Raw genomic sequence first — 25,569 nt, 5'->3', positions numbered from 1 at the left:
AAATAAACAAAGTACCTAGATAGTTAATTTATTACAAAAATAAAAAGTAAAGTAAATACATTTCTAATAATAAACGTCAGAGTAGCACAGACGATGGGGAAAGGGAGCATAAGTTGTTGCAACAGTTGCAGATGCGTGTATGTGTACACCATATGGACATGTACATATGTAGTATATACATACATACATATGTATGTACATACATAAGAGTGCAGAAAATATGTATGTAAAGAAATGCCGTCGCTGCACGCGTTTGCCATCAGAAAAAAGATAATCAAAAAAGTAAAGAGTTACGGCAAAAACCTGTTGGCATTTTTCATTACATTTGTTGTTTTTGTGCATTTAGCTTGTGTAATTGGGCTTAGCCTCCAGCGCTTGCGAAACGGATTTTCAGTAGGTACACGAATGAAGTGGAATTGAAGTGTTTTTCTATTTGCTTATTTTGTTGCAGCAATAAAAAAGGACGGTAAACAACAAAAACGAAAATATATGTACATATGTACATACATACATACAAAGATATTAACAATTAAAAGGAAAATAAATACATTTTAAGAAAATTACTAAATATCAAAAGAGCTGTGCTACCGTCAAAACAAAACACAATGACGCGTCTCACCGAGGAAATGGTTATTGCCCGCTCAAAGCAATCCGATTTGGGGTCCATCAAAAAACTCAACTGCTGGTAAGTAAATATACATACAAAAAATTATGTATTTTGATATATTCCTGGTCTTTCTTTTTTGTATTTTTAAACGTAATTAATCTATGTGTTGATAAACCAAACCAAACTTTTACAAAGGTAGCTAACAAATAAAGAATAAAAAATATTTATGTATGTAGATAATATTTACATACATACAGTGGTCGAAAATATTTATTCGCACCAATTATTATTATTTTTTGTTATTTAATTTGCGTTATTTTTTTTTATAAAAATATAGTTTATTCTTCAACAAAAACTGTATAAATCCAAGTTTCAGACTTTGTGCAATATTTGAAAAAAATTCAACAAACTTTCGTAAAAATTTCGCGCTTTTTAACTGGAGTTTCTGTAAATATTTTGAGTATGCAGTTTTTTAGCCCACTCAATTCTAGAATAATAAATTGCAAGTTTTAAATGGCTACAAATTTCCGTTTTAGGATTTTTTCCTAAGTTGTTGCACTGTTTTATTCTATATAAAAATTATATTATGTTCATTCGCTATATGAAAGCAAATGCAAAGAAAATTCTAAAAAATCAATGGTAATTTTTAGCCATTTGAAACTTTGTTATACTAGAATTGAACGAGCTGAAATTCGCCACAAAAAAACGGTCCATTTCCCGATTCCCTACGCAAACTGAAATTCCCCGCAAATCGGGGCAACTCCCCACGAGTTGGCCTCCCTGATATGTATGTACAGTATCGGTTATATCAATGATCTATGTTCAATGTAATTTTAAAATGTTTTTGTTTAAAAATATTGTTTTGTCGAGGTTTTCACCAATCGTGTAAGTCTTTCTCCTAGACTCCTAGTGCCTGACACAGAAAAAACTCTTTCAATAGTTGCTGAGCTAGCTGGTATGTTAAAAATTTTTCTTGAAAGCCTTCTAAGGGGTGGAAAATCTTTAACTTCCTCCCAAAATTTTAAAACACCGTCACAACTTTTGTTTTCTGATTTTGTCAATTAAATCTGTATTTCCGCATTAATTAATGACTTCAAAAACTGTTTCTGCAGATTCATCTGTTGTATCTTTGAATTCGTCAAAAGTGAATACGGTAAATAGCTTAAACAGTAGTAGTTTACGATTTGATTTTGGTTGAAAATACACATACATATATATGTACATATATAAATACATACATATCGAGCCCTGACCGTCAAAAAGATGGAAGCGAAATTTTTTAAAATTTTAATTTTGATGTAGAAATTCATCTGGATGGTCCTAGAACATTTCTGCATCAACCGTGACATGACGTGTCACGTAGAAAATCACTTGTTATGCCCATCTCTAGTACATACATACATAACACATAGTTATGAATTTTTCATTTCATTAAATTTCTCATGCACATATAAGTATACTTATACACATATTTACATACATATGAACCCACTGGAAAAAGGTAATATTTGGGAGTGCAAAAAGTAATGGATAGCCACTTTAACCTACGCACAAAAAGATGCAAGAATTTCTCTACAGCGTTGTCATACGAAAGTAATGTGTCACGTGTCGTTTTACGAAACTATAAATATAGACGTATCTAATATATACATAAATAGAATAACAAAAAATTAAATTCCATGCCACAGGTTTTGAACCTGTGACCAAGAACACGGCAGTCGAACACGCATCCATTCGGCCACAGCAGCTGTTGAGATAACGCGAAAAAAATATACTTCAGTTAGTTCTAAAACTTTTTTTGTTAGTGGCGTCAAAACTACACATCATCCGCTCGGTTCCATTGCGATTAGGGTTGGCAAAAAAAAAATTATCGATTAATTAATCATATGATTAATCACAAGCCAAAAAAAATAATTGCAATTATTGAGAAATGATCGATTAATCGAAATTTTAATGGCACTTTTTTACAATATTCATTTTACAGTATTCACAAAAACACTTTTCTATAAAAAATTTCTAATTCTCTTGTTGCTTAGCAGTAAATAAAAAAACGAGTATTTTTAGCGGCGATAATTAGTTATTATTTAAGCATAAGGGTAGCCCTTTGCTTGGTACCGGGTGATGAGGGTTTTGATGGCAATCGCGGCTGTAGCACAAGTTTTTGAAAAAAGGCACTCAGCAGGCACCGAGGTACCAACTAAACGACAGTATTTTTTCAAATGTCCGTAAAGTTTTGGGTAAACAGTTTACATTTCCTCCCAAGCAAATTCAATCACATAACGTGGTATGTCTATGGGCTACGTAAATATGATCACATATCGGCATGGAGATCTCAGCTCTTAGGGTGTGATATTTTCAAATGCCAGAAAATTTTAGAACCGTTATTTTTTCTTATTCCGTCTCATTTCAACCAAACCACCTTCTTATCTCTATGACAAGCTCATTTTTAGTAAATCTATCCGGTCTGGAAATTTAATTGTACCAATTTTTATTTATGTAATGTCTACAAGGCTGTTCTTCGTAAACGCTATACGTATTTGGAATGACATTCCAGCTGCTACGAGAAATATTGTAAACCAAGGCAACTTGGTAATTGATACGGATCTCGTTTGAGCCAACATATAATTTTTCATTTTAGTTATTGGTTTTTCTTTACCCATATAAACCGAAAAAGCATCTGTGAAGTGTTACGCACAAAAAATAAGCCCTTCTTTGGGCTGTTCTCCAGTAAACGGAAATGCAATGCCTTCCAATAGGGACCGTTTCATATAAAAAATAATTAAGGAAATCATGCAGATGGTAAGGCCCTGTACATTCCAGAGACGGCCCTCTGTAATTGCTTTCTACCTCTTCTTTTTTCTACTGGGTATATTTGTATGTATCAAACAACTTGTAGGCAATCTTATTTGGGCACATTAAACAATGTTTGTTGTTGTTTCTTTGATTGCTGATTCAATTGCATTATTATCAACGTTCTTATGGTTGTACGTATGTATGTATCTCTATTGTACGCTGGTTTGCGGCATCTAACAGACGGTGTCATTGCCTTCTGTCCAGCAGAGTCTTTATGTCAACGCTGCCCATTTTATTATGAACGCCCGCGCTGTGGTCTGTTGCGCTTTATCCATTGTCCACTGAAGCGGCAATTGCAACTGCATTTCAGTGTTTGTCGTTGCATGTACATATCTACATGTATAGATATGTATATCTGTTTGTGGTGGATTTAATTACTTTGCACTGTTGACACCCGCCCTAGTGAATACATTATATATACATACATATGTACATATGTATGTATAATGCAGTACATATTTACATACATAAATAAACACGTATGTACATAGAAATATTGAGTATCTACATACATGTAAATATGTAAATTGGTCGCAAACAAAAATGTGTAGTAGTTACGCTTGGCCAAATCCTTCGAATGGCGTTGACCTCGAACTAAAATCTAAATCAATACAAATATGTATGTGCAGCCTATGCATGTATAGCTGTGCGCAAAATAATAGTAGCACTCTATGTGAACTCTTTTTTTTTCTACGTACAAAGTAAAGACATCCACGAAAATTTCAAAAATAAAAAATATTTTTTTTTAATCGCAAAAATTCGACGAGTTTATGAATTTATATGAATAAGTTACAATTATTTGTAAAATTTATGAGATTTCAAGACAAGATTTTGTACAGTTTTTGCGATTTAAGAAAAAAAAAATCAAATTTTTTCCCGCCCTGTTAGTGACAAAATTTTTTTTTAAATTTAAAAATTTTCGTCGAATTCTTTATTTTGTACGTAGAACAAAAGAAAAGGGTGCCACCCTAGAGTATGGATATAAATATGTACATATAGCTATCTAAGAGTGAAAAGGTTGTTAAGTCGAAAAGGATAAAGCTACTTCTCTTATTTATTCTCGTTTATATTCAATGAAAGTTAAATGTGCTAAGTCCAAAAGAAGCACCGAAAATCCGATAAAGCCAAAAATAGTACCTACGACATCTTTTAATAAAGATCGAAGATTCATATGGAGTTTTGCTTTACTTTAAACAGCCAAAATGTTGTATTCAAAGTTTTACGAAATACTTGAAGAAATTGGTTATCATTTTTAAAATGGGACCTAACAACTTTTCACTCTAAGTTAGTGATATATGTATGTACATGTGTATGTATATATATGTAGACTGAAAAAATGTCTGTAAAAAGATCTCTTTAAACAATTTCTGAGTGCTCAGAATTTATGAGTCTAAAATGAGTATTTTTTTTGTTAGAAAAATTGATTTTGAAACCAATCAACCAGACTGACTCATTTTGGACTCTTTTAGTGGCATAAATTCTGAGTTGAACAAAAGAAACAAAGTTCACCTACAAGTAAAAGTTTACTAATAATGAGAATTATAAAGAATATTTGTTTTTAAGGCTCATAAAAGCGTCACATTTAGTACAATTATTGACCTTGGCATAAAAAAGCTATGTATATATTGAACATTTTCGAAATCGGACTAAAATTACGCCCACTTTCCACTTCCAAAAAAAACGCGTAAAACCGTTAGGAACGTATGGTTCGCTGAAGGAACGTATACCAAACATTTCATATATGTGCTCACGATTTAAGTAAAAAAAATTGTTTCACAAAAAAATTCGAATCTTGTGAGAATAACCCACATACATCCGTCCGTCTGTCCGTGTACACGTTAACTCGACTAAAATTGAGATATCTCAACGAAATTTGGTATGTAGGTTGCCCTTTATCCAAGGTAGGTTGCTATTGAAAGTGGGTGAAATCGGACTGTAATCGCGCCCCCCTCTCATATAACGGTAATTTCGAAAAATGCAAAAACTGCGATATTTCAGTAAATATTGAGTCGAAATTGTCGAAAATTAGTATGCGAAGTAGAATTTTAGTGCAAAAAAAATATTATTATGCATTTTTTGGAAAATGGGCGTAACCCCGCCCACTTATGATGAAATACTGTATCTCAGTAGCCGCTTCACCAATCCTTACCAAACTCAATACGAGCCTTTCTTAGGGTCCATCTAGTCTTAGAAATCGGGCAATAACCACGCCCACCTCCAATATAACGGTAATTTACTGAAAAACGAAAATTGCGATAAATCAGTAACTACTGAAGCTAATTGACTCAAAAGCGACTGTCGCTATAAACACTTGGCATAAATTTAAAATTAGAATTTTTGGAGTTTGGGCGTGGCGCCGCCCACTTATGATCACAAATGTATATATCGATATGCGATTTATCAAATTCTACCAAATTCGTTGAAAATTATTCAAATCCGACAAAAATTACACCCTTTTCCCGTACAACGGTAAATTTACGATATACGAAAACTTCGATATTTCAATAACTGAGTACGCTCATTTACTCCAAGTCAATATTTACTTGCAACAATCTATTAACAATAAATAAGACTGTTACACATTTTTAGGTAGTTTAGAGAAAGTTGAAACGACGATATTTGATACCTGCGCCGGGTATAGAAAATTCAGTTTCGCCCGAACATTTGTTTACAGTAAAACCCGCTTTAAGTACCTCACGAAAAATGTCAGCTTTTTGGAGGTACTTAGGCAGGTTGGGTACTTAAAAGAACCCGCTTAAGTACCCCGATGCCTCGATGCGGGTACTTAAGCGAACATAATTATTGATGTGGTTGCATCTTTTTGTTAACTTCGTCAGATCAAATTTTTTTCTTCAGATTACATTCGAAAATTCACATTGCCCAAAAATGTTGGTTACTTAAGCGGAGGGGTACTTAAGCGGGTATCACTGTATTTGTTTTTTTTTTTATGTATTTTACCGCATAACTTTGGACCACGTTAACCGATTTCTATAGTTATTTTTTTAGATGAAAGGTGGTGCCTCAGAGGGTGTCTCGTAATAATTAATAATGGTTTAGATTCGATCATGGAATCCTGAAGAAATTAACGGTATTTCTAAGTTTTTATATTAGAAATCGGTTTTGGTTTTTGCTTAAAAATTACTTGTATTAAATATATACATACATATTTATGTAGATTATAATTCAAAAAGAAGTCATTAACAGTTGACGGCAGAGTTTAACTGGTAGCCCTAGGTCAGAGTGCATTTGTGGCACATATTTTCATACATATGTACATATACATATGCACATACATGCTTACATTGGCTTTTGTCTTCGAACTTTCTCCTTAGCACGAATGAGTTTCAAGGTGGAAATCTAATTTTTGTGTTATTTTTTTGTGTTTTTTTTTTGTTGAGATGGATCTTTATATGTTTGTTGCTTGTTGTCGCGTTGCGTGGCATACGAACATACAATTTTCCCAGCTCTTATACATGCAATTTACTAGTAAATAAACACATTACATATGTACATATGTATGCAGTAAATAAATATTTATGCAAGTCATTTCTTAGTGGAATTTAAACAGAAGTTACTGCATACTAATGTATAGCGTACCCTGCAGGAAAACGCCAAACTAGTAAACCAAGTTTCTAACTCCGCAATAGAACTTTATAGGGAAAAACGAACCAGTCCCTAGTAACAGTTCAAAAAGAACGAAATGTGAAACGTTTTAAAAACTTTTTAATTTATTTTACTTTTTAAGACTACATATCACTTGCTAAGAGTGAAAACTTTAAACGTTTTCTAAAAAATTATATTTTCTGTTTTCTTTTAACCATCGCTGTTCAGTGCTACGTAAATCCAAAATTGTAAGAGAAAATGTAATAACTCGCAAACAATAAAAAAAAAAATTTCATTAGAAATCTACATACATACATATACCTAAGGTGACGAACTACATATAGAAAAGCGTATGCAACGGGGGGTTTGTTTACTTTAAATCACTGATGGGGCACTGTCTTGCCCGCGGGCAAAGCTCTTTTAAGCTTCCTTTACATTTTGTATTGGCGCGTGCAGAGTAAAAGCTCTCTCTGCTCATCGCTGCTTTAAATAGATATTTGTTTGGCGGTTCAAATGCGCTTTAATTCTGCACTTCACAGATGCTTTTTCATACGTAGTTTATTACCAATACAAAACAAGAATTTTTATTAAAATTCATTTTTATTAAATTCATTGCACATATGTACATCTCGCCAACATTTCACAAAAATCCTAACGAAATAATGGTTGGAACTACATACATACATATCACTGAAGAATTATACGCTGTTTACATGCGGCAATTTTGGAGGCGATTAGTTGAAAGGCCGTTCGTTCACACCAGGTGATTGTTGGTTTCAACTAAAATTTGCCCGTAAAATCGGCTCCTGTAAACACCGCATTAGAGTAACAATTATAGATGTCATAGTGTAACTTTTGTATGTAACTAAATAGTTTCTATTTCGTATACTAAGTTTTAAACGCATCTGCAATGAAGCTCTACTTTGAAAGTGCTAGCTTTGCTGGACTTCTTGGACTTGTACAGTACATATGTTTGTACATAGTATGTGTGTACATATATACATCGATATGTACATACCCACCAAACAATTTGTGTTGCCAGCAATAAGAAAACGTGTCGCCCTCGGAAACAAATTTATTGCCGGTAATATTGCCATCGAATCGATTTCCTATTACCGGTCGCTCTAAAACGTCCGCCGAAGGCAACTCGCCTGGGCGAGTCGTTTTCTTATTACCTGAATGAGTCCTTTTCTTATCGCTTCAGGCGATTTTTGGAATAATTTTATTCTTTTTAATACTTCATTTATTTTTTTGTACCAAATTGCAACTTACAATCGGAATTAATTCATTTTCTCGCTGTGCGACTTCCTATTTTTTCAATCTTGTCCTTGGGCATAATTTAGATGCTTTTGGCCAATACTATTGACGCCATATTCATAAGTTTCGGAATTTTTGAGAACTTTTTTATTCAAAATTGACATGATCGAAGTGATGTTGCCGATTTGTCACCACAGCAATAAATCGGTGAGTCGCCAATTTGTTGCCATTGACGATTGTTGCCTATTTCTCATGTTTTGCATGGTGGGTATGCATGTATACATGTACATACATATGTATGTATTTATGTAGTTTCTGGTTCAAGTAATTTTCCCATCTTTAAGCTTTGGAATAAATGTAGAGCGTTCGCATCAGCTAACAAGCGCTTTCCACTTAACCCATTGCCGTTTTTCCAAGCGTGACACACTCGCTTAACCCATACATGAATATGTATGCATGTATGTACATGAATAGATATGTAGTACTTACTAAAAATGGGCACTGGGAAAGGCATACCATGGTTACATACAGATAAATTAGTTTCATTCACATATGTACATACATATCTATGTATGAAAGTGTGTATGTATACTAGGTATGTGTCTATAAAACAGGTTTGTCTTCAAGTCCTCGTAAGAATGCAACGCTCGTTGCGACCGAAGCTGAAAAATGTGGATTTTTTTTATGTGCAGCTATGCGCTTGCGTCGTTTCGCCGTCTTCGAGTTTCGCTTCTTGTTTTCGCTTGATGGCAACTAGGTAGAACAAAATGAATCGTGCTATAATTTTAACTTACACATATAATACAACATAAAAGGTTAAACTTGGTCTTTAAAAAGAGGTCTAAATAATTACATATGTATGCATTTTTGTACCTAAATAATTATCTATATTTGAAATTTTACATAGAAAATAATTCTGGATTCCGGGGGTGAATGCCCTACTAGTTACATATGGGTGTTTCCATGAACGAAAGACACAAGATCACGCGGGAAGGAAAGAACGAAAAAAGTTATTTTCTAGCTGCCGAAATCTCGACGCCATCTTTGTTGTAAGAAGTAAACAACGAAGAGAACGGAGAAAACCGCGAAATTGTTGAACGCATGAAAAATCATTTTTATTATGCAAATTCTTCTATAAATCGTGCCGTTGTGTTAAATTATTCTTTATCTTATGTGTACACACGTTGTCACAAGCGAAAATGAAGAAAATTGCAGTAAAAAGCCACCATCAAATTGTAAACAACGAAGAAATGTAAATAAACGGCTAATGTCAAAATCGTTCAACTTTTTTCCTAAATGCGATTCTAACGGGCTAGTCTCCTGCCCGCGTGATCTTGTCTTTTTGGTTCATGGGGTGTTTCCATGATGTCGGACGAGACATTCGTGCGCCTTTAAATAGAGTTAAATAAATCATATGAAAACGGAAGTCACTTATAAAAAAAAATTTGCCGTTGTGTGGCTTTTATATCGTCCTTTGGTTGACAAAAAAATTAGGTGCGCCTGAAACACTGGTGTCGGGAAAATCGATGAATAGGAGGTCATATCGGACGTGACAAAAACAGAAGTGGCTTTAGAGCAAATGTAAAAATACTTAAGCAAAACTCTGCGAATCCTGCGAGGTTCTCCTTTCTTAAACATTTTTTGAATAAATTCAAATTAAGGACCATTACAACCAATTCATATCTAATGAGAATCAATTCGTTGTTGGTTTTATTTTAAATTAAAATGAGATTCCGGACGTGACAGATATAAAGTCGTTTGAACCCATCTACTTGCATGTACATATCGTTAGCTTAAAGTGAAAAGTTACTAAGTTGAGTTTTTTTTTTTTAAATTTTACCCTTCAAATCAAAACCCAAACTGATTTTCTGCAAGCACGTATTTTGTGAAAACTGTATTACAAAATTTCGCGTATTCCAATCTTAAATAACTGCCTTCGAATTGAATTCCACAAATATAATTTTTCAGAAAAAGTGGACTTGGAAACTTTTCGTTCTAAGCTGACGATATGTATTTATGCAAGCTGACTTAATGGCTTAAAGATAAATTTTAAAACGAAAAAATAAACAAGTTTTAATTGTTCACTTCGGTGATTGTTTTGTTTTCTATTTGCAGGGGAAGTGATCTCAGCGACGTCTCCATAATTAAAAGAATGCGTGGTGTTGAGGTTTTGGCGCTGAGGTAAGATAATGTATACATACATACATATATGAGCTGCTTATTTTGAAAGTGGCATAAGTTACTTTTCACAATCTCTTGTGCTTAAATGGCTTAAATGGCCGGTTGCTTGTATCTGGCTATTCGTTAAATCTCATAAGCCAAAGCCTAAATGGTTTTTTTTTTTTAAATAATTTATGACGATAGTATGATTTACAGATACATTTGGTTACAGGTAACCGGTATTTAAAGCACAAGAGGTGTGAAGTGACCTAAAAAAAATATTAAAAAATATGTATGTGTGTAGATATGTATATATTTATATGTACATATTTATATCGATCGATTAATAATAGGGAATAATTCAAAATTTTAATTTTGTGGCAAAACGCTATCAAAGTTTGATCAACTCATATAGGTATTTGGGTCTTTAGTTATGTCATTCTTTCAGCATACGAGCGACAAACGAGATGAAGGATTGTTATTTACGTAAAGAAATACAGGGAAATTAAGACACAATTGGTTTTACTGATTTAAAATAAATTATGACTGACAAAAATTAGTTTCCGTTGGGTTGGGAAAATCTGTATTTTGGGAGTGTTTTTGAAAACACATTTCCAAAAGATACGAATAATTAAGTATTTTTAAGTAGTAATTAAGCTGGCGTCACGTGCGCACATACATACATATAAAATATCAATGCAAATTGCCAAATTTAGATTTTTCCTCATTCAGATCCACCATAAACGTCAAATTAAAATTGTATGAGAGTTTAAATAAACCATTATGTTAATTTATGGAATTCGTAGAATTTGTCGATGTGTATGCATATTTGTGTATACATTAGGGTGGTCCTCAAAAAAATCAAATGAGCGATATTTTTCAGTCGCGCCCCCTCAATCGGTAATACCACGGTCACAGATATCACATATAAATTTTGCTACCGACTGGAGACGATTAAGGCATGGCGCACGGGGGACATGATTCAGATTCTTCTTTAGAGACTCAAAAAATTAAAATTGTTATTTTTTTCATCTAAAGTCGATACTACCATAGTCGAAGATATCAGATATAAATTTTGGTTCAGATTGGAGTCGGTTAAGACGTCTTCATAGGGTAATCTGAAATTTGCCCCCTATGCGACACGCTTTAATCGTCTCCAATCGGGACTAAAATTTATGTGATATCCTCGGCTATAGTAGCATCGACGTAGGGGTTGACGCTTATGAAATCGTATATACAAATTTGCTTCCTACATTTAACGACCACCCTAATGTATGTACATATGTATGTACCTATATATATATTTACATATATATAAATACCTATATTTATGGTATCTGAGCAACTGAATGATCACACTTTCCTGCTGTGCGATGGCCCCCAATCTTCGAGTGTTGGGTAAGTGGGGCACACATGTTGCTGCGCTTAAGCACCCACTAAATAATGCCTGAAATTAATTCCTTTTCGAGTTGATTTCCTATTTCAAATTACCATAAAAGGGCGGCCGCTGTTGTCGGCATTGAATGGCGACAAAGTGCTAAAGTCTCTAAAAAAATCAATTTGATTGTCAAGGCCGCTTTTGCGAGCATTTTGCTGAGTAAACACTTTATGTCAATGCTCACACACGCACACACACAGTCATGTACGTGCATACTGAAAATACATATATGTAGATTTGTATGCATGTTAGACAGATCGCATGGAAGTGCTAAGCGACTAAGCGATTTACATATAAGAAAAGCTTAAATTTATAGATTCGTAGATGTATTTCATATCTTTCCCTGCAAAAAATGCGACTAATCCGCGATGACTCCGGGAGCAATCGCAAAGGAACATGCGACTAATACCACATTTGATCTCTTTATTTGGAATGAACTGTTCGCTTTTGTTCGAGCATGTCCTACGAAGAGACTAATTGTTCACCTTTATACCCGAACGGGTATAAAAAGCGACTATTCACTTTTAAAAAATAAAAATAAAAATTTGCGCCAGCTGAGATTCGAACCGGGGTGCTCAGGTTTGTTAGGCGAATACTCTCTCTGTGTGCCAACGCCGCACATGAAATATCATTTACTAAGTGCGTACATATAATTAAATCGTTAATAGTACCCATTAGAGATGAGTCGGGGGACTAATTGATCCCCAATTATACCCATAAGGGATGAGTCGAGACTAATTAACCTCCATTAGTACCCGAATGAGACTAGTTGGGACTAATTAATACCCAATTGTACCCGATTGAGAGTAATCCCGGAATACTCTCTTTAGAGATTAGTCGCACAATTTTTTGCAGGGTTAAGTTTAATAGTAAATGTCCACATAGGTATGTACATACATTCATAGTACATACTTACATTCGTACATACATATGCATGTGCATTTTTTGAGGCGATTAACGATAATTGCCAGGCCCATGTTACAGCTCATTGCGTTCTCAATGCTTAGAAAATGTATGCATTGGCTTAAATCATTTCGTTTCAGAAAGCCCACGCGCGCATACATACATACAGTGACGAACAAAAGTATTGGCACAGTGAATTTTTCGCCATATATGCTAAGTTTTTTATTCTAATTTATTTTCGATAATTTTTTATAAAAATATAGTTCATTTTACACCAGAAAACGTAATAATAAAATCTCAAAACTTTGTGCAAAACTCAGGAAAATTCTTTAAATTTGCACACTAATTTGCAACTTTTTATTCAGATTTTTTAAAAAAATTCAAAGTATGCAGTTTTATAGCCTTTTCAAATTTAGTATAACAAAGTGCAAGTTTAAAGTTGCTGGAAAATCGCGTTGATTTTTGGCAATTTTTTTAGTGGAAGGTGTTGCTCATTTTCTCCATACAAAAAATAATTGTCGAATTACTTTGTATGGAAGAACTTGCGTAAAAAAAAATTACCAAAAATCAATGCGATTTTCTAGCGACTTCAAATTTACACTTTGTTATACTAAATTTGAATGGGCTATGAAACTGCATACTTAGAATTTTTCTAAAATCGGAATAAAAAGTTGCAAATTAGTGTGCAAATTTAATGAATTTTCCTGAGTTTTGCACAAAGTTTTGAGATTTTATTATTACATTTTCTGGTGTAAAATGAACTATATTTTTATAAAAAATTATCGAAAATAAATTAGAATAAAAAACTTAGCATATATTGCGAAAAATTCACTGTGCCAATACTTCTGTTCGGCACTGTATGTACATTATTTTTAAAATATTTTTTATTTATGACGAGGTGGTTTATTTTGTGAGAGTCAACAATTAAGTCTCTACGACAATACTAATTTGAGGAAGTACATGATTATTTAGTCAGAATCACGAAAAAAGCCAAAATTTGACAGATCATATTTCGAAGAAGAAAGGAAGAATGTGAAGCCAATCGAAATTCGGACATCAAATTTGGAATCCGCTTTGATTTAATTCGAAAAATCTAAACCAATTTCCAATTTCCAATTTGCAATGATCGGATCTAAACCAAATTTGTAGCACCACGGAGACACTACCTTTCCGATAAAAAAAAAATTATCGACATCGGTTGACGTGGTCCAAAGTTATGCTGCAACATACATAAAAAAAATATATACCGACGAAATGATAACCTTCTCCTTTTTTTGAAGTCGGGAAAAAATTGTCTCACAACTTGAAGCTTTCCCTGCAGGGTATTTACATACATATGTATGTATGTATATGCACGGTTGTCGATGAAGGCAATTGATCGAAATCGAATTGTACTCACTCTAATAGAGTAACCGCTTAATATAGTTTGTAGGTGTAAGTGAGTATGTACATATGTATGTGTGTTTTAAAGTCGCTGCTTTGCGAAATCAACGCAATGTGCAAATATGGCCAAAACGCTTTTGAATATCTTAAATGTTATGTATGTACATGTGTATGTATTGTATGTATGTATGTAGATGGATTGAGCTGGAGAACGTGTAGGCGAGCAACAAGTTTTCTAAACTATTACGTCCAGCTGTAGATTTGTTAAAAATATTCGATTGCTCTTTGTTTTACAAAATACAAAACTAATCCATACGAGTACCTTACATAGAACCTGTTAAACAGAGCTGGGCCGTAATGATTCCCTTAGGAATTGTATTACTCTCAATTACAAATTACAAGATATTGTAATTAGTATTCAATTCCTTCAGTCCACAGCAAAGGAATTGATTACTTTTTCAATTACTTAGAAGTAATTTAAAAAGTATTTTTTAGTTTTCAAATTCCATTACAAGGAATTAATTACGTGCTAGTAATGTAATTGGGTTTTTCCAATTCCTCTATGTAATTGAAAAAAAAAAATAAAATCTTGCGATTCCAGGTACTGAAATTACCAGGAAACAGATTACATTTTCAATTACTTTTTAAAAATACTACCTTTTTACCAGCATGTAATTAATTCCAAATTCAATATGAAATTCCTTGCATTTGAAATTACTTCTACAGAATTGAAAAAGCAATCAATTCCTTTGCTATGAACTGAAGGAATTGATTCCTAATTGCAATTACTGAGCAATGTAATTGTAATTGTAATGTAATTGCATTTACCCAGCTCTGCTGTTAATGAAGTTAAAAAATATTTTTGTTTTCAAATTAAAAATAGTTTTAAACTTGATAAAAAGTTTGTAAAAAGTCAAGGTTGGTTGACAACGATATAAAAAAAAAATCCATCGTTTACCTAGCAGCACATACATATATCCCTGCTCTCGGCGAGCGGGTAATAATCTTCGATACAAAAAGTGCCTCATCACGGCCATTTGAAGTCTATTGCAAATCTATGTATTCTCTCTTTTTTAAACTTTAAGTTAAAGCTATTTATGACGAAAGGAAATTTTAAAATTAAATACAGTCAAAAACCAACAATAACTGTAACAAATTGTGTAAATACATAAATAAACGATTTGATTATTGGTTACTTAGTATGTTTTCGGCCACCTGCTGGGCCTAACATAAACATTCAAACACACAAGCCCCTCACTCACCTCTGAAGTAACAAACCCAATTTTTCAAATGATTAATGACTTTTCAATACGCTGACAAAAACTTTCAATTCGTTCAAAAAAGAAAAAAAAAAAGAAAGAAAGCGTTAGGGAATAAAAAAAAAAACCGAAATAGAAATGGTATTTAATTACACACTTTGGGGGAATTCGCTATTTACAGCTAATTAAGAATTTAGACGATGCACAAGTGTGTAAGCATTTGGTGTATTTATACCTTTAGTTTAGAATGTATTTTGAAGCATCGGGAAAGGTAGACATTCTCTCAGCTCTATTTATAAATAAGAAAACATTGCGATAAAAACTGCACGCATTTGCGGTTTGCACAATTCAACATTTTTCTATTTATTCCTTTATTGTACATAAATATATATTCCATTGCGAATTTACTTTGTAAAAATAAAGTTACATTTCTGTTGTAATAGTTCTGATTGACAAGACCGCTTGACGCCAGATGGCAAAGGTTAACATAGATAATTTTCTGAAGAAGCAAACGCAACAGCAATAAGAAAATCATGATGACCCTGAATTATCCGTTTTTTGTACAGATATAAACTTCACACATATTTACTTGCATATACCATACATATCGATGGTCCTTTGCAATTACGACACAACTCAAAACCAGTGTTGCCAGTTTAGCGTAATTCTCACCAGATTTGGGGTGATTCTAGGCCAATTAGGGATACAATATCTTTAGTGATTTTCTTAGGGATATTTTCAATTATCAAAATTTTATTTTTTTTTTGTTCTTAGACGAAACAACAGTTATAATTTCCTATAATAGTCTAATAAAGCTTTCAGTTTTTATTAATTTTAATTGCAATTAAATTAATTTTAAATAAGTTAATTTAATTACATTTTATTTAAATGCAATGTGTAATTGAAGTTTAATTGCAATTACTTTTTTAATAAATTCCCAAGTGGGTTGAAAAATCAATTGATTAACCCCCAACGCTGCTACATACCCGAGCTACTAGTATCTAGCAACCTTGGACACCTACAAACTATATATATTTAGGACTCTCTGGCAACACTGCTCAAAACTCATGAGCCACTTGAAGGTGCTTATAATTAAAGTCTTTTCCTAATAATAAACAAACCGCTTATCCAAATTAAACAAATTTGGTATCAAATGAAAGAGGACGTAAATAGCTGTTAAACAGAAATAACGAACGAAGGTTATTTTTATTTTTATAATTTAATACAAAAGAAATTCATATACCTGACCCAAGGTTTGTTCTATGGTATTTAAATAACATTTTTTATTGCAATATTTTTCAATAGCTGGCTTTACGCTGGCTTTCCTCGTTTAAACATTAAAATATTGCAACGTATTCAGGGAATGCAAGGCATTTCAATGCACTCTTAACCAGAATTAATAATTTTGAATAGGGTTGCCAAATATTTAAAAATTTAAATCACTATATGAGCTGTTTTTCTGTTGGGTTTGTCTCTGGCCAAGGCAAATTGAAAAAAATTTCCGAATGGAAAATTCCGGATAAATTGATCTATAGAAAATTTTATACACGACATTTTTTTATTTCTTTAATTTTGATCGTAATATTACCATTTAAATGGTTGTACAGGTACAAAATTGTATCTATGCTAAACAATTATTTAGATTAGAGTGCGTTGTAAATTATTTACCATTCCATTTACAATTGCTAGATTTGAAATATGTATTATGGTATTTTGATTAAAAATAAAAAAAATTACCTTATTATTTTTATTATTTACCATAATAAGCACAATTCTTGAAGAATGCCCATAAAGGCATTAATTAGGCAGTTAAAGGATTTCATCTCAAATAATTCTATGTATACTGGATTTATGTGGACCAACGATATTCACCCATTTCGAACTTGCCAACAACTATGCTATACAGATTCACCCTCGAACCAGATCAATAAACAATTGGGAATTATTATTGAAAGTCTCTTGAAGAGAACCAGAGTTTACTGATCGAAAAATATTGACTTTCAAGAATTCTATACCATTTCTACGAAAAAATTTATTTTTCCCATATAAAAATACATGGAAAACTTTGAGCGCTTTGAGCGACCTCTAAATATTTTTTTTGGTTTCGGTTTCGATATAGAACAATCCTAGGGGGTGAGAGCGTTACAATTTCGACTTTACTGTTTTTGGACCACCCTAATGTACATACAATATTTTCTTACACAGCTGCGACAGGTGTTCACACTAAGCTTGTTCGAGATTTATTGTATGTAGGTACCCAACAAGCAAAATAAACTTAAAGAAAGCTTTTTTTAAGTTTTCAATTATAAACATTAAGCTTACAAAACGTTGATTTTTTGTTTATAAAACGCTTGGAAGTAAGCGTAATATAATCGAAAAGGAACATTGGTTATAAGCGTAGAAATATAAACTTGTAATAAATGTTCAAAAGAAAGCTTTTGATAAGCGTAAAAGTGTAAACTTATAATAAAGGTTCAAAAAAAGTTTTTTATTAGCGTATCAATATAAACTTACTAAAAATTTTCAAAAGAAAGCTTTTTATAAACATTTTTATAACCCTTTATTTAAAGATATTTCATTAAAAACTCATACATAGATTGCTTAACATCTAGAAACTAAACGAAATGCGAATTTTCGGCGGACTCATCTACAGTCGCGAAAATATAAATAGGGAATAGACATTTTAGCATACAAATTCACAATAACACATACAAATTAAGCATAAAAAAGTTAATTATTACATCTTGTTGCGTGCTTTCAATTACTTGCGGTTATTGGCAAATTGGAAAAGCGACATCGATGCAGCTATATATTCCGCTTCATCGCCGCCATTCTCATTGATGAACTTTTCTGAAAAAAATTTAATACATTTTTAATTGAATGTTAAACTAAGAAAGGATAAGGGGAACTCATCATTTGAAGACTCGAATGCTCCACCGATTAGCGCAGCGGGTCCTTGATTGGATTTTCTTGTTTTACCGCATTGGTTTTATTTAATTTTTTCTTTTAATAATATATTTAAAAAACGTAAACATGTTACGATTGAAAAAATTTTATATTTACTACTTCATGTCGTTGACATTTACATTTCATTTATAAGTTTAAGTTATTTATAAACATTCGCTCTCAAAACTTATTAAAGGTTTATTTGAAAAAACTTTTAATAAGCTTAATATTAAAAATGCTTATTTAACGCTTATTATAGCAAACTTAATTTAAGTTATTTTTAAAAACGTTTACTGAAATGCTTGGGATATGTACATACACACACACATATCTATGCGTTAGTATTTAGATATGTCGCCATATCAATCAATGCTCGATTTAACTGAACAAGGCCCTTACCATTTTCCATTGCTTAATATTCGGATAGCTTGGTTTGTGTTGCATTCCAACCTATAGCAAAATCCAAACTTTAATCATACTCTGCGTCTCTTAAAGACTACGAGATATTAATTCACATCTTAACGATGGCCCTGAAAGCATTTTCTATGTAAAATTTGCTTCTCCAGTAAAATGAAAAATTTGTTGTTTAGAGCTCTTTGCATTGACAATGACGATAGGTACCTTATATACATATATTGTATGTATTTACATATCTTTTATATGGCTCTAACGGAACTTTGATGACACTAAAAAACCACAGCAGTACTTAAGAGAAGCTCGTTTGTTTATTTTATGATATGCCTTCTAGTTTCTTTTGTCTTTATTAATTTCTTGTGCCATTCTGTAATTTGGACTAGTGTAACATGAGCGAGCGCTCATTATAAACATAATGAATTTCGAAAACATCATCAGCAATGACGTCAGCTTACGATTTTGGTTAACTGACGGCAAATGCAAAACATTAAGTCAAAATGAATATAAATTACACGCAAACTACGAGGAGAATAAGAGTTTCGATGCAACTTCGGTTATTAGTAGGGATGAGTAATCTTTTGAAACAAAAGAATTATGTACATAAATACATATGTACATATACATGAATGTATATATGTATGTATGTATATATATGGCTTGTTTGCTTTTGATTCATTTCTTTGAACGAAATATAACCTAGGTGGAAGGTTTATTTTCTGTTTACATTTATTTAACGAATCCATGTTTGTGCATATGTTGCTTGATTTACGTTGCAATTAATTAAAGCTTCTTTTAAGGAAATGCAGTCATCATTATGCACTGTTACTCACAAAATTGAGCGTGCGGCTCTTTTTTGTTAATATTCGCAATGTTTTACATGCAAAAATTTTTTTTTTTTAATTTTGTATTAAACCATGGCTTATATTTTAACAAACCCCGGTTAAATTCAATAATGGTACTGTGTACGAAAATTATGAAAAATCTGCAAAATTGCGAACTTTTTAATACGAATTTCTAAAAAAAATACAGGTATGCAGTTTTATAGTCCATTAAATTTTAGTATAATAATGTGCAAATTTCAAATGTCTAAAAATTCGCGTTGATTTTTGAAATTTTTTTTTTGCTGACTGTCCTACGCATTTTATTCCTTATAAAAAAATAAATATGTATATGTATGTACATTTGTAAACGTTGCTCTATTTGTACAAAATTTCTGTGCGAATTGGTCGGACTCATTAAAAGTAACACAATCGGCTAAGATTCGGTATTTCGCTTAAAAATTCGAAACTTCGATTTTGCCCGCAATAATTTCAGTAGTATTTGGCTTATATTTTTGTAAAAACGGCTTGCATAGTTTTGATCCCGATTATGAAAATCATTTCATTCAAGTACAGAAATAAATACATATGTGTATTGTAAGACCAAGGTGTCCCAAAAATTTAATTTTTTTTTTAATTTTTAGGTATTAAATTTTAGTACAATAACATGCAAGTTTCAAGTGGCTAAGAATTAACATTGATTTTTTGCTGACGCGGGGGTGAGCCGCGGTGCTTCATTTATTTCATTATAACATAATTCTGGCCCAGCAAAATTGACGGAATTATTTTTTTTAGTAATATTCGATGAAACGCTCCAAGGCGACCAAGCAGGGGGCTGGCTAGCAATAGGCATTACTCCCGCGCTTCTCACGCCTGCTGCGCTCTAGCAGATCTTTTTGTGACCGTTTTTAACTACGACTACAACAATTTTTTTGGCTCTTCTTTTTGTTTCAGCGTCAACAAAATTACCACATTGCAACCATTTGAAGACTGCCACAAACTTCAGGAATTATATTTGCGTAAAAACAACATACAGGATATTAATGAAATCGCTTATCTGCAAAGCTTGCCTGCTCTCAAATATTTATGGCTGGAGGAGAATCCGTGCTGTGATCGGGTTGGGCCCAAGTGAGACTCAGATACATAGATTGTTTGAATAGAACCCCAACATCCCAAAATGCATAAATATTTTCCCTTTTTTTTCTAGTTACCGCCAAACAGTGCTTCGCGCCCTGCCAAATCTGAAGAAGCTGGATAATGTTGAGGTGACACAGGAGGAGCTCGATGAGGCTTTGCGTGGTGGCGGCGGCGGCAGCGGCAGTGGTTCCGGCGGGACGCGAGAAGAGGAGGACGTGTACGAGGATAGCTATGCGCAACAACAGCCAACACAGCGTTATGAACAGCCCTCACCTCCTCAGCAGCAACAACAACAACAACAACAACAACATCTGCAGCAATCACAACAAAATCAGTACCCGCCACAACACAGACAACAACAACAACAACCACAAGCGGCGTCACAGTACCAACATAATTCGTCACCGCAACAATATCAGCAGCGCCGCAGTTCGAGTCCAATGAAAGAGGTAATTTTATGAGAAGGATATAACTCTGATTGCTATGCATATCTTCACCACCGCAAACAAATCGATTTCAACACTTGATTCATATGCAGCACTTTGATCATTAGTGTACATATGTATGTACTTGCATACATATCGTTACCTTAATTCAAAAAGGCCCTAATCAACCTTGTTTCACGAAACTGCTTTTACAGATTTTGGTACACCTTCAATAAAAATTTTAAAGTGTTACATCCCTGCAAACCAAAGTTCCCGAAATCTTAACGAAATCTTTAGGAGTATCTGATTTCTGTAACGATTTTTTTCCGAATCTTCAAAGAAAATTATATGAAGTGGTTGACACGAACTCGTAAAGAAATTTCTGTACGAAAAATAAAGAAAATTCTGAAAAAAGTCTGCAAGAAATTCTTCACATAGCAGCATTATTTTCATTTCTTCACCGATTTTCCTCCGAAATTTCGTAAAATAATGGAAGTGTGCGTAATTTATTTCATTTTAGAAAATTCGGAAAAAAATTGGATGGGATCTTTCCGAATTCGTTAAAATTTCTTTACGTTTCAGAATACTCTGAAAAAATGGTTTGCAGGAATGCCACTTTTTCGAAAGCCCTACCTGTTCGTGATACTATTTTTATAATGTTTCTTGCTTCTCTAAAATAAAAAAAAATTTTTGGTTAGTGCCTTTGTGAATTAAGGTAACGATATGTGGTATTGATTAGTGTAGTAACTTACCTTCAGTTAACGGGCTTGGTATGCTGATGAAGCAGAATTTCGTTTTGCGAATTTCTTTCGTTTTCTAGGTATTCGAAAAATAGGCAGTAGTTGGGTTTATTTATGGAACTTAAAATAAAAAAAGGTTCGAGATTTTAGTTTATTGGCGCGATGGTCGTCCAAAGTAGCCGCAATCGATTTCAGTAAAGAGTGGTGGTCTTATAATTCAAAACTAACCAAAAAAAAAAACTCTGTATTTGGGAGACTGTTCCCTGTAAAGGTTTCCTAATTATGCGGCTACTACTCTTAGAATTGATACGGTTGTACATATATATACGTACGAATGTATAGTAGAATATACCGTGATCATTCGCAGCTTCAAGCACTTATTGAATTGTGTAGAAATAAATTGATTGCCAAATTTTCTTGAGTATATATTAATATGAAATTCTCGTTTTTTTTCACTACAAATTAGTATTTCGATTTGCGAAAGTATTTTAAGATCTATTTTAACTTACTAATAACTAATTCTAATTTAAATTCACGCTTACAATACGGACATCGCGCACAAACAAAACCCCTTGAACTAATCTATTTCTGAAATACTAAAAAATTAATTGCACCTCTGCTACTAATATCAACACTGTAATCAATCAAACGAAGCCCTCGCAACAAAACAGTCCGGCAAATACAGAGGAAAGCGCCAGCGAGCCGAGCAAAAGCAATGAGGTATCGAAACCAGCCTCACCCGCACAGGTATTTCGTGCTCCCAACTGCATTCATGTATGTAGCGTTAATGCTTTCGTAAATTATTCTGCAATTTTAAAAACTTTGAAAATCCAAAAAAAAAAAAACTGCGAAAAAATTTTGCAAAATTTATTTTATGTTTCCTATCTGCCCTATTCTGGCTTTCACAAACACTTAAATAGTATGGTTTTTGCTTTTCTAACTAGAAATGGTGCATCTTTTGAATTTTACTCAATTTTAATTTGGAAAATTTACTCGATTTGTGAAAACCAGAACAGCTGGTCTAAAAATGAATTTGAGAAGTTTAAGCGAAATCGAAACCCGCAACTTTTTTTTTGAATTGTGTTACCCGCACCAACTCATTAAATTAAACCACCAAATCAACAAAAACATCACTACTAATGGACACTGTACTAATTAATTTTCATTTTGCAATTTTGCTTACGTCTTTATTCTGACACCACCGTCAACACCCATTGCACAGGAGCCAGTTGCTGCGCATACACCTTCACCGAAATATAATTCATACACGAACGTGAATCGGTTGTCCTATCATCAAAATGATGTAAGAACATTGGTAGCTGCGATTATTTTTTTTTTAAATTTTTTACGTAAACTGAAGTCTCTCAAAAGCTCTAGATCCATTGACTACGAGTACCTACCCATTTTGAATGTATTTCTAATTTACATACAATCATAGCTAGCCTCGGACTGTGATGAGAGTCTAGCGATATGCGGAAAGTCCATGGGATATTTGAACCATTTTTTTTGCGACGGGGAATCATAATTTTCTTGTACCTATTCAATTGTTTGCAGATAGAGGCGTCAGTATGTATTCGAACGGAGTCTCTAAATTCTGCTGGTTCGTAACCAAGAGCATAAGAGGGAGGTCCACAACAAGGCATTGCACTGTGTTTCCTTCGGATTAGTACGCGACCGGAGAAAAGCACTATAATGACCGATGTTTGAACACACATTGGAAACGACGGGCCATAGGCCACAGTTTTCAATTTTTTAGCATCGTTATCTAAACGCCTTGTCAATGGCGATATGAGTTTTTTGAATGTGTCAGCGAAATCATTAATTTGTATGAATTTGACATAAAATAAGAGAAAGAGTAGTGTCAAGGAGTTTACATTTTTGAAGAAAATATAGTCTAACGGGTCTATAATATTCATCTCTGACTATGGGAGTCTATTTTTAAGGATGTTAAAACTAGCGCGCTAACGGATTCGGCTATCCGCTCCTATCCGCTCTCTGAGAGTCATTTGCATTTATCGATTGTGAATATGCCACTGTCGAGTGTCACGCGATTTTTCGGCAACATTTCATTTGCAAGCGTACATAAACATAAGTATGAAGGTCCATACATAAATTAAAACATGTACATATGTATATATGTACGTTTTTCAGTGAAATTTGTGTTATGAATTCATGGCATGAAATATGCGAGGAGGACTCTACTTGTAGGTGAACTGAATAGGCAGGTGGCATGGGCTGGGCAAAGACAAGTTGTCATACATCCGCTTAGTAGAGAGAAAACAATTACATATTTATGTATGTCATTGTGCTCGTAGTCAACGGCTCTCAGCTTATATTAAGCACTTTGACGCACCCTTTATCTAAACTAACCAGCAATTTTTTGTTATGTATTTTTTTGCACTCAAACACCGAAATCGTAACTCCAACAAATTTTAACACACCACATACATACCTTCGCTCAACTGCGCGGCGGCTATACGAAATTGCATTTGACTAACAAATTGAAACTTTTGGTAATGAATAACAGCGCTCTCCGGGCTCGGATCAGGATAGTCCGCATGTTGGGTACCGGGAGCGTGCGCCTATCCCACCTAGCATATCTACACAATCGATGAAGGTAAGTTAAGGTTGCGGTAATACTAATACGATTATTAATCCTCACTTCAGTTATTTTTTGGTATTTTTAAAATCATTCATTATTATTTTTTTTTTTGTGCGAAAATAGTATATTAAATTTACGTATGTACAGAGGCTTTCAGCTACGTTATTTTTGTTGTTGAAATTTTTTCGTATTTGCATATGCGTTGCTATTCCATTCTGCCATTTTTTTCTTTGGGCAGGAATACTACCAGTCTGATCGTCCGTCATATCCTGCCCATTACCGTCATAGCCAAACCGATTTGACTGAGTGGGAGGAACAGCAGCAGCACAATCAATTTGGCAGCACTGCTGCATTGCATCATGCCGGCAGTGGTGGTCCGCGTCGAAGTGAGGTCAGTGACCGTTATGCTTATCGCAATGGCAGCGCGCGTGAAAATGGCGGCGATTGGGATGACGCGGAGCGACCGCGAGCCAGGTAATGAAGTGATTTGTGATTTTTTCTTGAATTAGTGGTGTAAATTAATTATATGCATACATACTATTTCATTATAGGCGGCCCGATGGACGTTACAGTGACTCAGCTAGCACCGTTTCAACAGCTGTACTTAATCATTATTCGGGCTATCATAGGCGCCCCATAAATCGGGTAAGTGTGAAAAATGAAAACACTTGAGGAATTTTTCGATTTGTAGAAATAATACGGCTGAAATTTCAAGCTTCACGAAACAAGCTTACCAAATTTCCATTGAAAAAATTTATAAAATAATTTAATTTTTTTTTTCAAATTTTCAGAGTTCGAATTTGCTATCGGCAACTTTGTGTCTCGTCAAAGAGCTGGACTACCCGAGCTTAGAGGTGGTGGAGCACGCCGTGCGTTGTCGCATCGATGAACTGTCGGCAGACTGATGATGAATGCGCCGCATGCCGTCCTGTTGAGGAATGCGGCGGCAACCGTGAGACGGACACGCTGTACAGTTGCCAGTGTCACTTCGAACACACAAAAAAAAACAAAAAAAAAAAAAAAA

The 25,569-nt window shown here is 33.7% G+C and overlaps 1 protein-coding gene across 6 annotated transcripts; it reads left to right on the top strand.

Annotated features, from left to right (window-relative positions):
* The first annotated feature begins 355 nt into the window (after positions 1–355).
* Positions 356–25,555, top strand: LOC108368382 (protein C21orf2-like). 6 transcript variants are annotated; one of them, XM_017623231.1, is made up of 10 exons: positions 356–685; positions 10,436–10,501; positions 20,596–20,769; positions 20,849–21,227; positions 22,598–22,690; positions 23,166–23,246; positions 24,471–24,560; positions 24,784–25,019; positions 25,097–25,190; positions 25,337–25,555. In XM_017623231.1, exons 1-10 carry the CDS (start codon positions 606–608, stop codon positions 25,448–25,450), a joined length of 1,407 nt encoding a protein of 468 aa, XP_017478720.1. In that variant the 5' UTR covers positions 356–605; the 3' UTR covers positions 25,451–25,555. The 6 variants fall into 6 exon arrangements, with proteins under 6 accessions (XP_017478720.1, XP_017478719.1, XP_017478721.1 ...); XM_017623230.1 differs by having other exon boundaries at positions 22,598–22,717; XM_017623232.1 differs by lacking the exon at positions 22,598–22,690.
* Positions 25,556–25,569: the final 14 nt, after the last annotated feature.

This window comes from Rhagoletis zephyria, unplaced genomic scaffold, assembly GCF_001687245.7.
Source record: "Rhagoletis zephyria isolate East Lansing unplaced genomic scaffold, Rhagoletis_zephyria_1.1 Rzeph_scaffold_03096, whole genome shotgun sequence".
Taxonomy (NCBI): Eukaryota; Metazoa; Arthropoda; class Insecta; order Diptera; family Tephritidae; genus Rhagoletis; species Rhagoletis zephyria.
The sequence above is the reverse complement of the archived record's forward strand: the minus strand, read 5'-3'. Positions and strand labels throughout refer to the sequence as shown.